This window comes from Chelonia mydas, chromosome 1 (assembly GCF_015237465.2).
Source record: "Chelonia mydas isolate rCheMyd1 chromosome 1, rCheMyd1.pri.v2, whole genome shotgun sequence".
In the NCBI taxonomy this organism is placed as follows: Eukaryota; Metazoa; Chordata; order Testudines; family Cheloniidae; genus Chelonia; species Chelonia mydas.
In genome coordinates, this window is record NC_057849.1 from 27442123 (window position 1) to 27458540 (window position 16418).

The following is a 16418-nucleotide window of genomic DNA, read 5'->3' on the forward strand; positions in this document are numbered from 1 at the left end:
ACCCTGAGCCCTAACCCTCTGCCCTAGCCCTGAGCCCCCACAAACCTGGAGCCCCCTACTGCACTCCAAACTCCTCATCCCCGGCCCCACTCCAGAGCCCAGAGCCCGCAACCCCAGATGGAGCCCTCATCGCCCCTGCACTCCAACCCCCTGCCCCAACCCAGAGCCCACAACCACAGATGGAGCCTTCATTCCCTCTGCACCCCAACCCCCTGCTCCAGCCCAGAACCCCCTCCCACACCCTGAGCTCCTCTGCTCCATCCCCAGCTGAAGTCCCCTCCTGAGCCCCTCATCCCTAGCCCCAACCCAGAGCCTACACCCCCAGATGGAGCCCTAACCCCCCCTGCACCCAACCCCCTGCCTCAACCTGCAGCACCCTCCTGAACCCCTCATCTCCATCCCCACCCAAGAGCCAGCACCCCCTCAGCCAGAGCACTTACCTGCCAGCCCCCAAACCCTCACACTCAGCCCCCTCCCCTATGCTCCCCAACCCTGTCAGTGCCTGCCCCGTCCCTTCCCACTCTGCCCCCTCCCCTCCCCTCCCCTGTCAGTGTCTGCCCCGTCCCCTCCCACTCTGCCCCCTCCCTAACCCTGTCAGTGCCTGCCCCGTCCCCTCCCACTCTGCCCCCTGCCCTCCCCAACCCTGTCAGTGCCTGCCCCCTTCCCTCCCACTCTGCCCCCTGCCCTCCCCAACGCTGTCAGTGCCTGCCCCGTCCCCTCCCACTCTGCCCCCTTCCCTGCCCTCCCCAACCCTGTCAGTGCCTGCCCCGTCCCCTCCCACTCTGCCCCTTCCCCAGCCCTCCCCAACCCTGTCAGTGCCTGCCCCGTCCCCTCCCACTCTGCCCCTTCCCCAGCCCTCCCCAACCCTGTCAGTACCTGCCCCGTCCCCTCCCACTCTGCCCCTTCCCCAGCCCTCCCCAACCCTGTCAGTGCCTGCCCCGTCCCCTCCCACTCTGCCCCTTCCCCAGCCCTCCCCAACCCTGTCAGTGCCTGCCCCGTCCCCTCCCACTCTGCCTCCTCCCCTGTCCTCCCCAACCCTGTCTGTGCCTGCCCCCTCCCCTCCCCAACCCTGTCACTGCCTGTCCCGTCCCCTCCCACTCTGCCCCCTGCCCTCCCCAACGCTGTCAGTGCCTGCCCCGTCCCCTCCCCCTCTGTCCCCTCCCCAACGCTGTCAGTGCCTGCCCCTCTCCCCCATTCGCTGTCCCCTCCCCAACCCTGTCACATCCCCACCCTGCTCTGTCCCCTCACCGCCCCGTCCCCGACAACTCCCCTGGTCGCAGACCCTGAGCCTGACCCTTCGCCGGCCCCGCCCCGCCCCTCAGCCCGCGCCTCCGCCCCGTGGCCTTTCGCGTTGCCCTGGTAACGGAGGAAGCCGCCGGGCCCGTCCGGCAACCGCCGCGGGGTGCGGGAAGGCGGCAGCCGGGGCGGGCTCGCGGGTGCCGGGGATCTGGGGTCGCGCTGCGGCCGGCGCACGCCCGCCCGCAGGAGCAGAGCAGCAGCCAGGCCGGGAGCTGCCCGCGTCCGCCCTGGGGAGCGGCAAGAGCAGAGGGATCCTGCAGCGCGGCGTCGGAAGCTGAGCAGCCGCCGCAGCCCTGGGGTCTGGAGGCGGCTCCACCGCCAGCTCCCACCCGGCGTGAGCGTCCCCCAAGGGGTGTTCCCCAGAGCCAGGGCCCTGCCCCGGTGCCAGCGCCGGCCTCCCCCCGACTGCTCCCGGCCCCCTCCCGTGCCCGCGCCGGCCTCCCCCCGACTGCTCCCGGCCCCCCCCCGTGCCCGCGCCGGCCTCCCCCGACTGCTCCCGGCCCCCCCCCGTGCCCGCGCCGGCCTCCCCCCGACTGCTCCCGGGCCCCCCCCCCCCGTGCCCGCGCCGACGTCCCCCCGACTGCTCCCGGCCCCCCTCCCCGTGCCCGCGCCGGCCTCCCCCCGACTGCTCCCGGGCCCCCCCCCCGTGCCAGCGCCGGCCTCCCCCCGACTGCTCCCTGCCCCCCCCCCCGTGCCCGCGCCGGCCTTCCCCCGACTGCTCCCGGTCCCCCCCCCCGTGCCCGCGCCGGCCTTCCCCCGACTGCTCCCGGTCCCCCTCCCCGTGCCCGCGCCGGCCTCCCCCCGACTGCTCCCTGCCCCCCCCGTGCCAGCGCCGGCCTCCCCCCGACTGCTCGCTGTCCCCCCTCCCCGTGCCCGCGCCGGCCTCCCCCCGACTGCTCCCTGCCCCCACCCTCGTGCCAGCGCCGGCCTCCCCCCTACTGCTCCCTGCCCCCCCCCCCGTGCCAGCGCCGGCCTCCCCCCGACTGCTCCCTGTCCCCCCTCCCCTGTCAGCGCCGGCCTCCCCCCGACTGCTCCCGGTCCCCCACCCCCCGTGCCCGCGCCGGCCTCCCCCGACTGCTCCCTGCCCCCCCCGTGCCAGCGCCAGCCTCCCCCCGACTGCTCCCTGCCCCCCCCCGCCAGCGCCGGCCTCCCCCCTACTGCTCCCTGCCGCCGCCCCTGTGCCAGCGCCGGCCTCCCCCCGACTGCTCCCTGCCCCCGCCCCCGTGCCAGCGCCGGCCTCCCCCTACTGCTCCCTGCCCCCGCCCCCGTGCCAGCGCTGGCCTCCCCCCGACTGCTCCCTGCCCCCCCGTGCCAGCGCCGGCCTCCCCCGACTGGTTCCTTCCCCCCACCCCCCCCCGTGCCAGCGCCGGCCTCGCCCTGACTGGTCCCTGCCCCCCCCCGTGCCAGCGCTGGCCTCCCCCCAATGCTCCCTGCCCCCAGAGAACCAGGTCCCTGCCCTCGTGCCAGTGCCAGCGACACCCTGACAGGTCCCTGCCCCCTTGCCACTGCCAGCCTCACCCCAATTTGTTTCTGCCCCCCCACCAGTGTCAGTGACACCCCGACAGGTCCTTGCCTCCCTGTACCAGTGCTAGCCTCACCCTGACTGGTCCCTGCCCACACTGAGCCGGGGCTGCCCTCCTCCTGTGCCAAGTTCAGCATCACCCCAACTGGTCCCTGCCCCCACTGAGCTGGGGCTGCCCTCCTCCTGTGCCAGTGCCAGCCACACCCTGATTGGTCCCTGCCCCCGCAGAGCTGGGGCTGCCCTCCCACCCCCATGCCAGTGTCAGCCTCACTCTGACTGCTCCCTGCCACCACAGAGCCATGTTCCTGCTCACATGCCTTGTGTCAGCCTTACTCTGACTGGTACCTGGTCCCTCAGAGTCAGTGGTGCTCTACATATAGTGTATAGTCTGATCTGCCTCTGCAGAGCCAAGGAGCTTGGCTGCTCTGCACCCCAGTGACACATTCACTCCAACTGGAGCTGCTCTACACCCTGTTTTCACTCCTCGTTTGATCCACCTTTACCAAAGTGCTGGGTCAACTCCACACCCCAGTGTTACTTTTCCTGTTTCTTGTCCTTCACTCCACAAAGATGAGGCTGTTCCAAACCCTATTGTCATGCTGCTGCCACCACCATGAATTCAGGGCTTCTCTGAATTCAGGTTTTGCACCCACCCCAAGTACTACCACCAAGAGTCCGGAGTTTTTTTCAACATTAGTGTAACGTTCATGACCTTTCCCGCTCTCCATCATAGAGCCAGAGCCTGTGTGAATCAGAGTGTCCTGTGAATCCAGGGATGCTCTGAACTAGGGCTGTCGATTAATTGCAGTTAACTCACGCGATTAACTCAAATAATTAATCATGATTAATCACAGTTTTAATCGTACTGTTAAACAATAGAATACCAATTTAAATGTATTAAATATTTGCACTGTAAAAATGATAAAAGAAATAGTATTTTTCAATTCACCTCATACAAGTACTGTAGTGCAATCTCTTTATCATTAAAATGCAATTTACAAATGTACATTTTTTTTGTTACATAACTGTACTCAAAAACAAAACAATATAAAACTTTAGAGCCTACAAGTCCACGCAGTCCTACTTCTTGTTCAGCCAATCGCTAAGACAAACAAGTTTGTTTACATTTATGGGAGACAATGTTATCCGCTTCTTATTTACAATGTCACCTGAAAGTGAGAACAGGCGTTCCCATGGCACTTTTGTAGCCAACATTGCAAGGTATTTACATACCAGATATGCTAAACATTTGTATGTCCCGTCATGCTTTGGCCACCGTTCCAGAGGACATGCTTCCATGCTGATGATGTTTGTAACAAAAATAAAGTTTTAATTAAATTTGTGACTGAATTCCCTGGGGGAGAATTGTATGTATCCTGCTCTGTGTTTTACCTGCATTCTGCCATATATGTCATGTTATAGCAGTCTCGGATGATGATCCAGCATGTTGTTCGTTTTAAGAACATTTTCATGGCAGATTTGACAAAATGTAAAGAAGGTACCAATGTGAGATTTCTAAAGATAGGTCTAGCACTCGACCCAAGATTTAAGAATCTGAAGTGCCTTCCAAAATCTGAGAGGGACGAGCTGTGGAGCATACTTTCAGAAGTCTTAAAAGATCAACACTCAATGCAGAAACTACAGAACCCAAACCACCAAAAAAGAAAATCAACTTTCTGCTGGTGGCATCTGACTCAGATGATGAAAATGAACATGTGTCAGTCTGCACTGCTTTGGATCGTTTTTGAGCAGAACCCATCATCAACATGGATGCATGTCCTCTGGAATGGTGTTTGAAGCATGAAGGAACATATGAATCTTTAGCGCATCTGGCACATAAATATCTTGCAATGCCGGCTACAACAGTGCCATGCGAACGCCTGTTCTCACTTTCAGGTGACGTTGTAAACAAGAAGCGGGCAGCATTGTCTCCTGCACGTATAAGCAAACTTGTTTGTCTGAGCAATTAGCTGAAGAAGAAGTAGGACTGAGTGGACTTGTAGGCTCTAAAGTTTGACATTGTTTTATTTTTGAATGCAGTTATTTTTTGTGCATAATTCTACATTTGTAAGTTCAACTTTCATGATAAAGAGATTGCACTACAGTACTTGTACTAAGTGAATTGAGAAATACTATTTATTTTTACAGTTCAAATATTTATAAAAAATATAAAGTGAGCAATGTACACTTCGTATTCTGTGTTGAAATTGAAATCAATATATTTGAAAATGTGGAAAACATCCAAAAATATGTAAATAAATGGTATTCTATTATTGTTTAACAGCGTGATTAATTGTGCAATTAATCACAATTAATTTTTTTAATCGCTTGACAGCCCTACTCTGAACCCGAGTGTCAGGACTTCTCCAACTCATTGCTGCAGAGCTAGGACTGTGCCAAGCCTAAATTTCACACTCACTCCAACTATTGCCACCACAGGACTGGAGTTTCTCTAAACCCTAGGTTTGTTGCTCCTCTCTAGCCTGTGCTGCCACCACACAGCTGGAATTGATCCAAACCCAACTGACATGGTGTCTCTACCATGGAGAGGGGCTGCTCTATCCCTAGAGTTACCTCACAGCCACCAACCAACAGAGCCAGGGCTCCTCTAAACCCCAGTGTTGCATCAACTCCAACAGCTGTTGTCACAGAGCTGGGATTACTCCAGATCCCAGTGCCATACTCACTGTGAGCTATTCCGCAGAGCTACTCCACAATTCAGGGTGTGTGGGGTATTTGCAATTGAAAAGTTACAAAATTTAAAAAAAGTTGAAACACTCCACATGTAGTGAATGGCTGTATAAGTATACACATAAGAGTCTAAATTATTTTATTTCATTGTTTTCTTTTGACAGTTTAAAAGAACAATCTGGAGGGGGAAATGGAGCAGAAATTGCAAGTGTTGCAGGAACAATTTGTGGTTGGGTAAGCACTGACTTCTGTTTTGGGGGTTGGAGCCCTTAATGGAATTGAATTTTTGTTTTTTTAAAGATGTAGAAGATAATTCTTCTCCCATACTCTTCATTGTTTTTTCTATGTATATTATGGAGAAGTAGTAGTCACTATTAGGTAGGGCAGTACCTATTAGGGTACTCACTCCATGGTAATTTTAATAATCTGATGCCTGTCTGTCGTTTATTTAAATTTTTAAAACTATTTTAATTTATATGGACAAAAGAAAGATGTGTGAGCTATTTTTGGAATCCCTAAGTATTTTCTTTAAATTGTTTTTAAAAAGAAAGGACAGTTAAAGTTGCTAAGCAACAGTAGTATAGATACCTATCACATCATTTACAAAACCCAAGCTCTTAAGATCAAGGAAATTAAAAGTTAAAGATATAATTAATGTTAGGTTGCCTACATAATAAACATAAGTACGTTAGTTTTATCAAGTATTAAGAAATGCATTTTTATCACAACAGAACAGTCTTAACTCTGACAAAATATATACCATCATTTCATCTGTAATCTCAATATACAACCTTTCTAAAGAAGACATATAAACACGGGCCAGATTGTGAACCTCTTAATTGGTTACTGACACAAATAGTATCATTTAAATCAATGCAACTTGTTGCAAAGCACTGTACTAATAAACATAAGGGTGGCAGAATCTAGCCCTACATATGTACACATTGAGACATTTATCAGCTTCAAATGCAAGTCCGCATACATATAGCCAGACAATGGCTCATCCTGCTCGCTGCTAGAAGGGAGCAGGGGGTCATAAAGCATCCTTTTACTCTTTTCCACCAGTGCCACATACCTCTGCTCAGGGCCGGATTAAGACCTTTCGAGGCCCTAAGCACTGAAAAGATTATGGTGCCCCCCCATATGTAATTCAAAATAAAAACAATGCTATACCGTAAAATAAAATTTTATTTTTTGAAATGACATAAAACTTACATGTATGCTGAAATTAAAATAGTTTCTTTCTAGATTTTCTGATTGCAAAATTCTGGATAAGTTCATCGGAGCTGACTTGACGAAGCATGTCCGCTTCCATACACAATAGGGAAAGTGAATCAAGTCTGTCCTGACACATTGTTATTCTCTGAGGGTTTTTTATTCTTTGAGAAAAAGAGCGTTCTGCAGAGCAGTTAGTAATCATCAATGTTAGAAAAATATGTAGTGCGATCTCTACATTTGGAAATACACATTGTATTCCCTCTTTCAATATTGTGCCATGAAGATCAATGGGACTGAATTTCATTTTTCCTGTTCCATTAAACTTTGTTTGCATATAACAGTGGAACTGCCATACTTCTCCACAGAAATTCGTGTTCAAGTCAACAGGGTATGAGTCAACTAGCTTCTGGGAACCTTGTGAATATTGTTCGTCCGATAAGTCCATATCGTTTAGAAAAGAAAATCTACTTGATACTTCTTTGTACACTTCACCTCTGCTCTTCATATGAGCTTCAAGTATATCAGTTATAGCGTAGTAAGTAGATACGTGAAATTTGTCTCTAGGATTCAATGCTGTTTCTGTTGCACTGCTATCATTTGCTTGTTTTTTCCTGATTCGCTTGCGGGACTGGGCTTCTTTGTAGTTAGTATCAGGCAAGATATCTTTTGATATGTCTTCAAATCTTTCGAAATCATTCCTCAAAGTGTGTAAGTGGTCTGCTAATGATTGACAGAGGTCTGCACATGTTTTCAAATCCAATTCTTTTTCTTGGAGAGCTTGACTTGTGTGGTAAAAGTGTTGTAAAATTTCATTCCACATGGTCAACATGAATACAAACTCTAGTTCTTGCATCTTGTTTGCAACGTTTTCTGCCTCTTGTACAGTTTTTCCCTTTTGTGATTGGTGTTCAGCTATACTTTCTAATGCATCCACAATCTTCGAGTAGGACTCCAGAATTGCACTTGTTGCCGCTGCATGTGCCTCCCAGTGAGCATTAGAAAGAGATTTCAACACACGATCATTGCCCAAATATGTTTTAAGAACTGCCCATCGGTGTGCTGAGGCAGAGAAAAATGTATAAAGTAACTGGACTGTTGAGAAAAAACTTACTGCCCCTGGACAACTAATCAACAGCACTGCGGCCAACAAGATTGAGAGAGTGTGCAGCACATAGTATGAATATGGCATATTTGTTCTGTTCTAAAAGGTTCTTCTGCATTCCTTGATGGCGCCCTGACATGTTGGCAGCATTGTCATAAGATTGACCTCTGCACTTTGAGAAATCTATTTTGCAAACTTGGCACAGATAATGCAGTACTTGATTTGCCATTTCTTCACCAGTATGGCTTTTCAAATTGAGGAATGTTATAAATCGTTCAACTGGTTTTCCATCTGTGGGAGACACATATCTTAGTACAGTACTCAATTGATCAATACGTGAAAGATCATGTGTAGAGTCGACAGATAAACTGAAGTACCCAGCAGTACTTATTTCATCCACAATAGCTGAACAAACTTTGTCACTCATCAGACCAATAAATTGATCACATATTGTCTTGGATAAGTATGATGGGTTACCTTTGCCAGCATTCCCATATTTTGAGATATGGCCTTTTAAAAATGGATCAAACTGAGCCACAAGCTCCAACAATCCCAAGAAATTTCCATTCTGCAATTATCCAAATGTGTCATTTGATCCCCGGAAAGGCAGACCACGTTCAGCTAATGTTTGAATAACAGCTATAACACGCTGCAAGACATGTTGCCCTTTAATTTGTTCTTCCAATTTTTGTGTCAGTCCAAAGCCCGGTCTTCGATTTAAATATGTCAACACTGAATCTCTGTGAGTAGTGCTATTTTCATGTTGTTCAATTAAAACAGTATTTCGCCAGTCACTAAATCCGTTTGCAGCAAACCGGGATGTAGAAGGTTTATATGCAACAAAACAGTTCACAGACCCTGTTGATGGTGAATACAGTAGCCATTCTCGAGTGCATTTCTCACCATTTGCTTTCATGCCGAAAAATATTTTTTGTGGACAATATCTTGTTTGTTTGTCATTGGTAAAAGTCCGACGTGATTTTTCAAATGGCCCAGTGTGGTGTTGACAGTCATTTGGTCCATGATCTATCCAGTAAGCTACATCATCAGTACTGAAATCAACCCACATACCAGGATCTTTTCTCCTGTTATTTACAGCATGAGCAGGTTCAGTCTCTGACACATCCACACCTTCTAGAACAATGTCTGTTTTACCACCAGCAGTAGGATGATCAATTACAGTCTCAGACACATCCACATGTTCTGGAATGGTGTTAGTTTCACCAATAGAAGAAGGGTCAGTCTCTGAAACACCTACAGGTTTTGGAATGATGTCTGTGCTGCTGAGAGAAGATGTTCTTTTTGATGGATTCGCTTTGAAAAATGATGTCAGCTTTGGAAGATTTTGGAAAATTTCACTAGTTTTTTGCTTCTTTTCTTCCGCCAGTTTATGTTTCTGTGCTCCACTCGGTTACGTTTCATCTTTCCCCTTATCTCAGTTATCTGAACTTAAAAAAAAAATTACACAATGTACACTATTTTTATGTGTATATATATAATATATATATATGAGAAAAAAATGAATCAAGTATGTATAACTCAGAAGAATATATCAATAATAAAACATAAATTTATTGCAGTACATGACGGGATCTGATTTCCTTGCATTATTTCAATCTACGTTAGTAGGATGCCCCCCTGATTTAGGTGGGGATAAGTAATAAAAAGAGAACAGAAAAATGGGGGAAGAGTGTGTAGTGGAGTGTAAGGAAGTCTAACAAAGTTCTGATTTTTCCCATGATGACTACTTCGATGCTTTTTTCGAAATATCAAATATCAAATTTTTTCCAAAAAAAATTTCTTTTTTTTTTTGGTGCCCTCTGCTTTGCTGGTGCCCTAAACATGTGCTTACTCTGCCTATTGGGTAATCCAGCCCTGCCTCTGCTTTCCTTTGCAGAACCACTCTGTCCCTGTCCTCACCCAGGTTGATGGATCCTTGATTCCACACGTGGTGTAGTTATGTTGACACATCAGGGAAAATATACTGCAAATATAGAGAGACCTGGGATAGTTTATTCCCTTCCCAGAGCAGCAGGAGAACCAAGAGAGAGATTGTGGCTTCCTGGGGTTTTCCAGGAGCAGCACAACAAAGCACCACCCTTTATTATGGGTTAGACAACAAACTGATGATCTGGCCCATAATTTATAAATAAAAAATGTTATATGTTTTCCTATAAAGCAACATATACAGCATTGTTAATGTAAAGTAATTACAACTATTTTATAAAAATATTCTGTCTATAAATATAATTGAAAAAACTTTAAACATAAAAGTATTCCTTAAAATTATACAAAAATCAATATAACATTAAAAATGTCATGGGTCAGAATAAAGATTGTGTTGTACTGAAAAAGGTGTTTGTTTACACTTGATAAGAATAACATATGTATGTTTTGTATAGAATATGTTTAAAATGTATTATGTTACATATACAGTTTAATATGTCTTGAATTATTTTTCTTTGCTTATATGTGCTTGGATTTTGTAAATGATCTGATAGGTAAGTATGGTGATGTCACACAACAATCTTAACTGTCATTTTTAAATAAAACGTATTGGTTTTTAGACTATATTTTAAAATTAATTGGAAGGATATTTTGAAGGTCAAATTTGGTCTCCTCACTCAAAAATGTGAAGAATATTTTACTTTATTTTATCAACTGGTGGTTTAATGGCCTTGGTTGAGATTTCAGACATTTTTGCAGTTATTCACTTCACATCAAAAGCAGTTTTGATCTAAAAGTTTGCAAATTTTTTAGCCATATTATAAACTAGTTCCTTTGGCAACAAAAAAAATCCATCAGCCAAAATATTGCTGTCTTAAAAAGCAGATACTGCTCTTTCTTAAAGATTTTAATATGCATAGTTACTGCGACTAGCACAGTGTATACTCAGCCATCAGTATCCTAGGAAAAAATATTCCCTGAACATTAGCAAGACAAATGGTGTACGGGTTAGCAAAATAATGAAGATTATTTCACAGCTGCAAACACTCAGAATACACAGATTACCTATCCACATAGGTGTATGAATGATAGAAAGAGTGTAACTGTTAAATAACTGAGCTCTGACTAATGCAATTAGGTTTTGGAGAATTAGATTTTTTGTATAATTTTGACAGATAATACTGGTGTTTTAAACATTTTGATTTGTATCTATTTACGTTTTCATAGTTGTACAAAATTATGAGTTTTAAGCCTTTTTTAATCAATTTAGATTTTCAAATTGTGGGAAATTGTAGAGGAACACAACAGTAATTGTTTTATGACAATGGACTTTGAGATTCAAAAAGTTAAACCTAAACTGTTAAAAGTTAATCCATTAAAACATGAATTGTCAACATCAAATGTCAAAATATACAGTGTAAATATCCTTAAATCAAAACTCTAATAAATTCTCAAGCAACATTTTTCTTACTTTGCCTATCTGGAAATTTAGATTATCATAGATGGAAATATTTTTTCATCAGTTTGTGTATGTATGGTTAAATCAGTGTTTACTGATATTTTCACATAAAAACTAATCCATCCAAGCCTAAATTTTGTGGAATTTAATAGCAGCAGATTGGATGGGCTATTGTATTAATAATCAGATTACATTATTCGTTTTTTAAAAGCTATAATAAGGAAAAATACATTAACACCATAATTCTAGTATCTGGGTTAAAGATCTAAAGACAAATGAACTTATGATTTAAGATGAAACTGTCCTTAACCTATATTGTTGTGCATAGGCTTTGGTTCACATTTACGTACATAATATCATAGGTAATGATCCAGATATCTGCGAAACCTAAGTATAATGAGGAGAGAGCACAAAAAGGAAAGAATGGTTTTCTGGACATAGCATTTTTTGAAACATAAGGCTTTAATTACAGTTTCTAAATTAAAATTTTAACTATTATAAAGAATAAGGACAACCAGGTTCTTGTTATGTCTATTTGGAAACATTAGGAAAATTATACAAATTGTCTAGAAACCTACACAAGAAGGAGAATGAATGGAATTGATGATTGAAGAAAGGGGCATGACTAGTGGGTAGAATCAACTATCACTGATTTAGAAGAGAGAGGAGTGGTCATTGGTAATAGGTTATTAATTATGATCATTGTATGTATTATCATAGTGCCTAGAATCCCCAGTCATGGAGCAGGTGCCCATTGTGCTAGGTGCTGTAACAACACAGAACAAAAAGATAATCCCTGCCCCCAAAGAGTTTATAGTCTAAGCATAAGACAAGAGACCACAGATGGATACAGACAGATGGGGAATACAAAGACACAGTGAGACATTATGGTCAGCATAGTAGGCTGTGGTCTCAGCACATAAGCAGCATAACTATTGACAATGTTTTTGTAGACCTCAAGGCAAAGGAGAGTTTGAAGGAAGATAATGAATTGGTTTAGCAGATGTTTACTGGGAGCTTGTCCCAAGGATAAGGGTGCTTGTTTGAAAATTTAACAAGTGGATGATAGAGGCTGACATCTTGGACTAATTTGAGGTCGGAGTTAACGTTTCGATACTAAATGAGAGATGATAGGTAAGGTAGGGATAGGTCATGAAAGACCTGAAAGTGAAGACAAGAAGCTTATGTTTTATACAATAGAGAAGAGTGAAGCAGTGAAGGGATTCAAAAGAGAGGGTGACATAGTTAAAGTTTGCTAATCTAATTCTGACCCAGTTCTGACCCAAAAGTTGTTACAATATGAAAGATATTTTGTGGTTTATGTGGAAAGCTGAATTGGTATTCATAGTGGAAAGTTGTCCACAGTACAAACCACTATCCAAAGCTGTCATTTTTGTTGGAAGATTTAGTACAGAAGCCTGATGAAAAATTACACATGGAGGGTGTGGAAAGATGGGATTTAAGCAGAATAAAGTAAACAACTTGCACACAAACACTATTTGCTTTTTCTGGTGCAGCCCCTCCCTTCCATTCGGTCATCATGTAAATTACATCAATTTACTGATGTGGAATTTACTGCATAATTTAAATGGGTTTTGCCCTGGTTACCTCACAGCCTCTCTCTCTATGTGATACCACAATATATGGGTTCAGCTGAGTTGCTGAATCTAAACAGCTCATAGCTTTATCCTACAGAGATTGTTGGGGCAGGAAGTTTTCAGTAAGGGGGGGGTCTCAATTATAGATTCATAGATTCAAGGCAGAAGGGACAATAGTGATCATCTTCTCTTTCCTCCTGTATAACACAGGCCATAGAACAGGGGTGGGCAAACCACGGCCCGGGGGCCACATCTGGTCCTCCAGACGTTTTAATATGGCCCTTGAGCTCACACCAGGAAGCAGAGTCCAGGGCTTGCCCTGCTCTGGCGCTCCAGCTGGGGAGCGGGGTCGGGGTCTTGCCTCACTCCGCACGGCTCCCAGAAGCAGCGGCACGTCCCCCCTCCGGCTTCTACGCATAGGGGCAGCCAGAGGGCTCAGCACGCTGCCCCCGCAGCTCCCATTGGCTGGGAACTGCTGCCAATTCGAGCTGCAGGGGCAGTGCCTGTGGACAGGACAGCACTGTTTCTTGGAAATGCTTGAGGTAAGCCTGCTACCCTGCCCCCTCCCATGCCCCAATCCCCTGCCTCAGCCCTGATCCCTCTCCCGCCCTCCGAACCCCTAGGTCCCAGCCTGGAGAACCCTCCTGGACCCGCAACCCCTCATCCCAGTCCCAGAGCCTGCACCCCCAGCCGGAGCCCTCCCGCCCTCCACCCCCCAATTTCATGAGCATTCATGGACCACCATACAATTTCTATACCCAGATGTGGCCCTCGGGCCAAAAAGTTTGCTCACCCCTGCCATAGAACTTCCCCAAAATAATCCCAGAGCATATCTTTTTGAAAAATATCCCATCTTGATTTAAAAATTTGTCAGTGATGGAGAATCCACCATGACTCTTGGTAAATTGTTCCAAGGGTTAATCATGCTCACTGTAAAAAATGTACACCTTATTTTCAGTCTGAATTTGTTTAGCTTCAACTCCCAGCCATGGGATCCTGTTATACCTTTCTCTACTAGATTGAAGAGCCCATTAGTAAGTATTTGTCCCCATGTAATTACTTATAGACTGTAATCAAGTCACCCCTTAACCTTCTTTTTTTAAACTACATAGATTAAATCTATCCCTATAAGGCAGGTTTTCTAATCCTTTAATACTTCTTTTGGCTATTCTCTGAACCCTCTCCAGTTTTTCAACATCTTTCTTTAATTGTGGTCACACTACTCCCAGCAGCAGTTGCAGCAATGGGGGGTGGAAAGGGGAATAGTTTTACTTTGTGTAATGACCCATCCACTCCCAGTCTCTATTCAAGCCTAAGTTAATTGTATCCAATTTGCAAATTAATTCCAATTCAGCAGTCTCAAGAAAGCTTATGCTCAAATAAATTTGTTAGTCTCTAGGGTGCCACAAGTACTCCTTTTCTTTTGCGAATACAGACTAACATGGCTGCTACTCTGAAACCTGTCATATTACATAGATGCTTAAATATGGGGCTTGCAGTAGAAGCCACAAAAGACAGGATGAAAACCCTAGAAGGCACAACACCCCAAGAAGTATATGAGATGCGATAAGAGCAAAGGAGAAAAGGTGGCCAGGATATCATACCCATATTGAAATGCATTTACTTTTGGAAAAAGCATGCGCGACTAAAGGAGCAGTGCCCTCAGCTAGGGCAGCATTGCATATGGCAATTTGAGCCATTTTGTCAGTGTATGCAAGAGCAGAGGAAGGTTTCAAAGATTCAGTCAGATTTGTACAAAAGGGAGGTAGACAGCAGTGTTGACATCATGACTCTCTCCTTGAGTCCAAGAGCATATCAGGTTCAGGCTGTTGGGACACTAAGGAAACAAAGGACAACACCAACCTCTGTGCATGCAACTCTGTTAATAGTGAATGCCCTCTGCAATTTCAGCTGGATAGTGGGGCTTCCTGCGGTGCGATTCCTCAGTGTGAACTGGACTCAGACACACTCATTACAAAGGGAAGGCACAGTCTGCTAATGTACAGTGGGAGCATAATGTAGTCTATAGGAATATGGACCACATAGTAACGAACCTGAAAAATAACAGATGGTATCAACTGTAATTCACTTTGTGGCCCCTAGTTCTTATATTATGGGAACAAGTAAATAACTTTTCCTTATTCACTTTTCTCCACACCAGTCATGATTTTATAGACCTCTATTGTATCCCCCCTTAGTCTCCTCTTTTCCAAGCTGAAAAGTCCTAGCCTCTTTAATCTCTCCTTATATGGGACCTGTTCCAAACCCCTAATCATTTTAGTTGCCCTTTTCTGAACCTTTTCTAATGCCAGTATATCTTTTTTGAGATGAGGGGACCACATCTGTATGCAGTATTCAAGATGTGGGAGTACCATGGATTTATATAAGGACAATAAGATATTTTCCGTCTTATTCTCTATCCCTCTTAAATGATTCCTAACATCCTGTTTGCTTTTTTGACTGCCTCTGCACACTGCGTGGACGTCTTCAGAGAAATATCCACGGTGACTCCAAGATCTTTCTCCTGATTAGTTGTAGCTAAATTAGCCCCCATCATATTGTATGTATAGTTGGGGTTATTTTTTCCAATGTGCATTACTTTACATTTGTCCACATTACATTTCATTTGCCATTTTGTTGCCCAATCACTTAGTTTTGTGAGATCTTTTTGAAGTTCTTCACAGTCTGCTTTGGTCTTGACTATCTTCATTACTGCAAACTTTGCCACCTCACTGTTTACCCCTTCTCTTTATTGAAAATGTTTAAATAAATTTTAAAAATGAGATGATATCCTGACTTATTTGTAATTGAGAAGGCAACAAATACTGAGTTTCTGATTACACTTCCTCTTACTGCCTTTAATATCCAGTTCAGGGATGTAAATACAGGGCTAGTTAGTCTCTGTTCAGATCTCTCGACATAGCCTTCCTGCTTATGAAGAGTCATGACCTGGAAGTAACATTATAAAAATGTCATTCATCAGTGTCAAAGGAGTCCTGTTGAAAAGGATGAATTTCAAACTTAACTTCAAAGGTTCGGAAACCTTACTACTTTGTGTTTGAACATATTGTACAAATCTGCTTTTAGGAACAGCACAAGTACAATGGAAAAAGGTTTCTTCATCTCCTGAAGAGGACATTTTCTCATGAGTAGGCTTTTTTCTCTTTTTAGTGAAAGTAAAACTGCTGATTTAATAGGAGATGCTTTGTTGCTTGAGCTCTTTTACCAGTCAGACTGGGAAAGTCACATAACTAGCAATCTTATTAACTAGACTTAGTTTTAACAACCTTTTAGCCCTCACATTAGTCAGCCAACTGGTCACAAAGACCTCTAAAATACTTTTGTTGTTTTGGTCACATTCTGGAAGTTATTTCTGTACAAGGACTGCAGGATCTGAATGATTGCTTCAGTTTGATAGTGGGAAAACAATGGATATGTGTACACCAGAGCAGGAGGTATAATTTCCAGCGGTGATCAGGCTAGCACCCACCATACAAATAGTAGTGTCACTGCAGCGGTGCAAGTGGCAGGATGTTCTAGCTGCTTAAGTATGCATCTGTGTTTCAGATGGGATCATACTCA

The 16418-nt window shown here is 45.2% G+C and overlaps 1 protein-coding gene across 2 annotated transcripts in view; it reads left to right on the plus strand.

Moving 5' to 3' along the window:
• The first annotated feature begins 1371 nt into the window (after window positions 1-1371).
• The window catches only part of DEUP1 (deuterosome assembly protein 1), a 76670-nt gene continuing 61623 nt past the window's right edge, over window positions 1372-16418 (plus strand). Inside the window, exons 1-2 of one of the 2 annotated variants that reach the window (XM_037889568.2) lie at window positions 1372-1633; window positions 5677-5746. In XM_037889568.2, coding sequence (XP_037745496.1) covers window positions 5703-5746 — 44 coding nt within the window. In that variant the 5' untranslated portion in view covers window positions 1372-1633; window positions 5677-5702. Of the gene's footprint in view, window positions 1652-5676; window positions 5747-16418 lie in introns of both variants that reach the window. The other variant, XM_043528804.1, reaches the window with a different exon arrangement.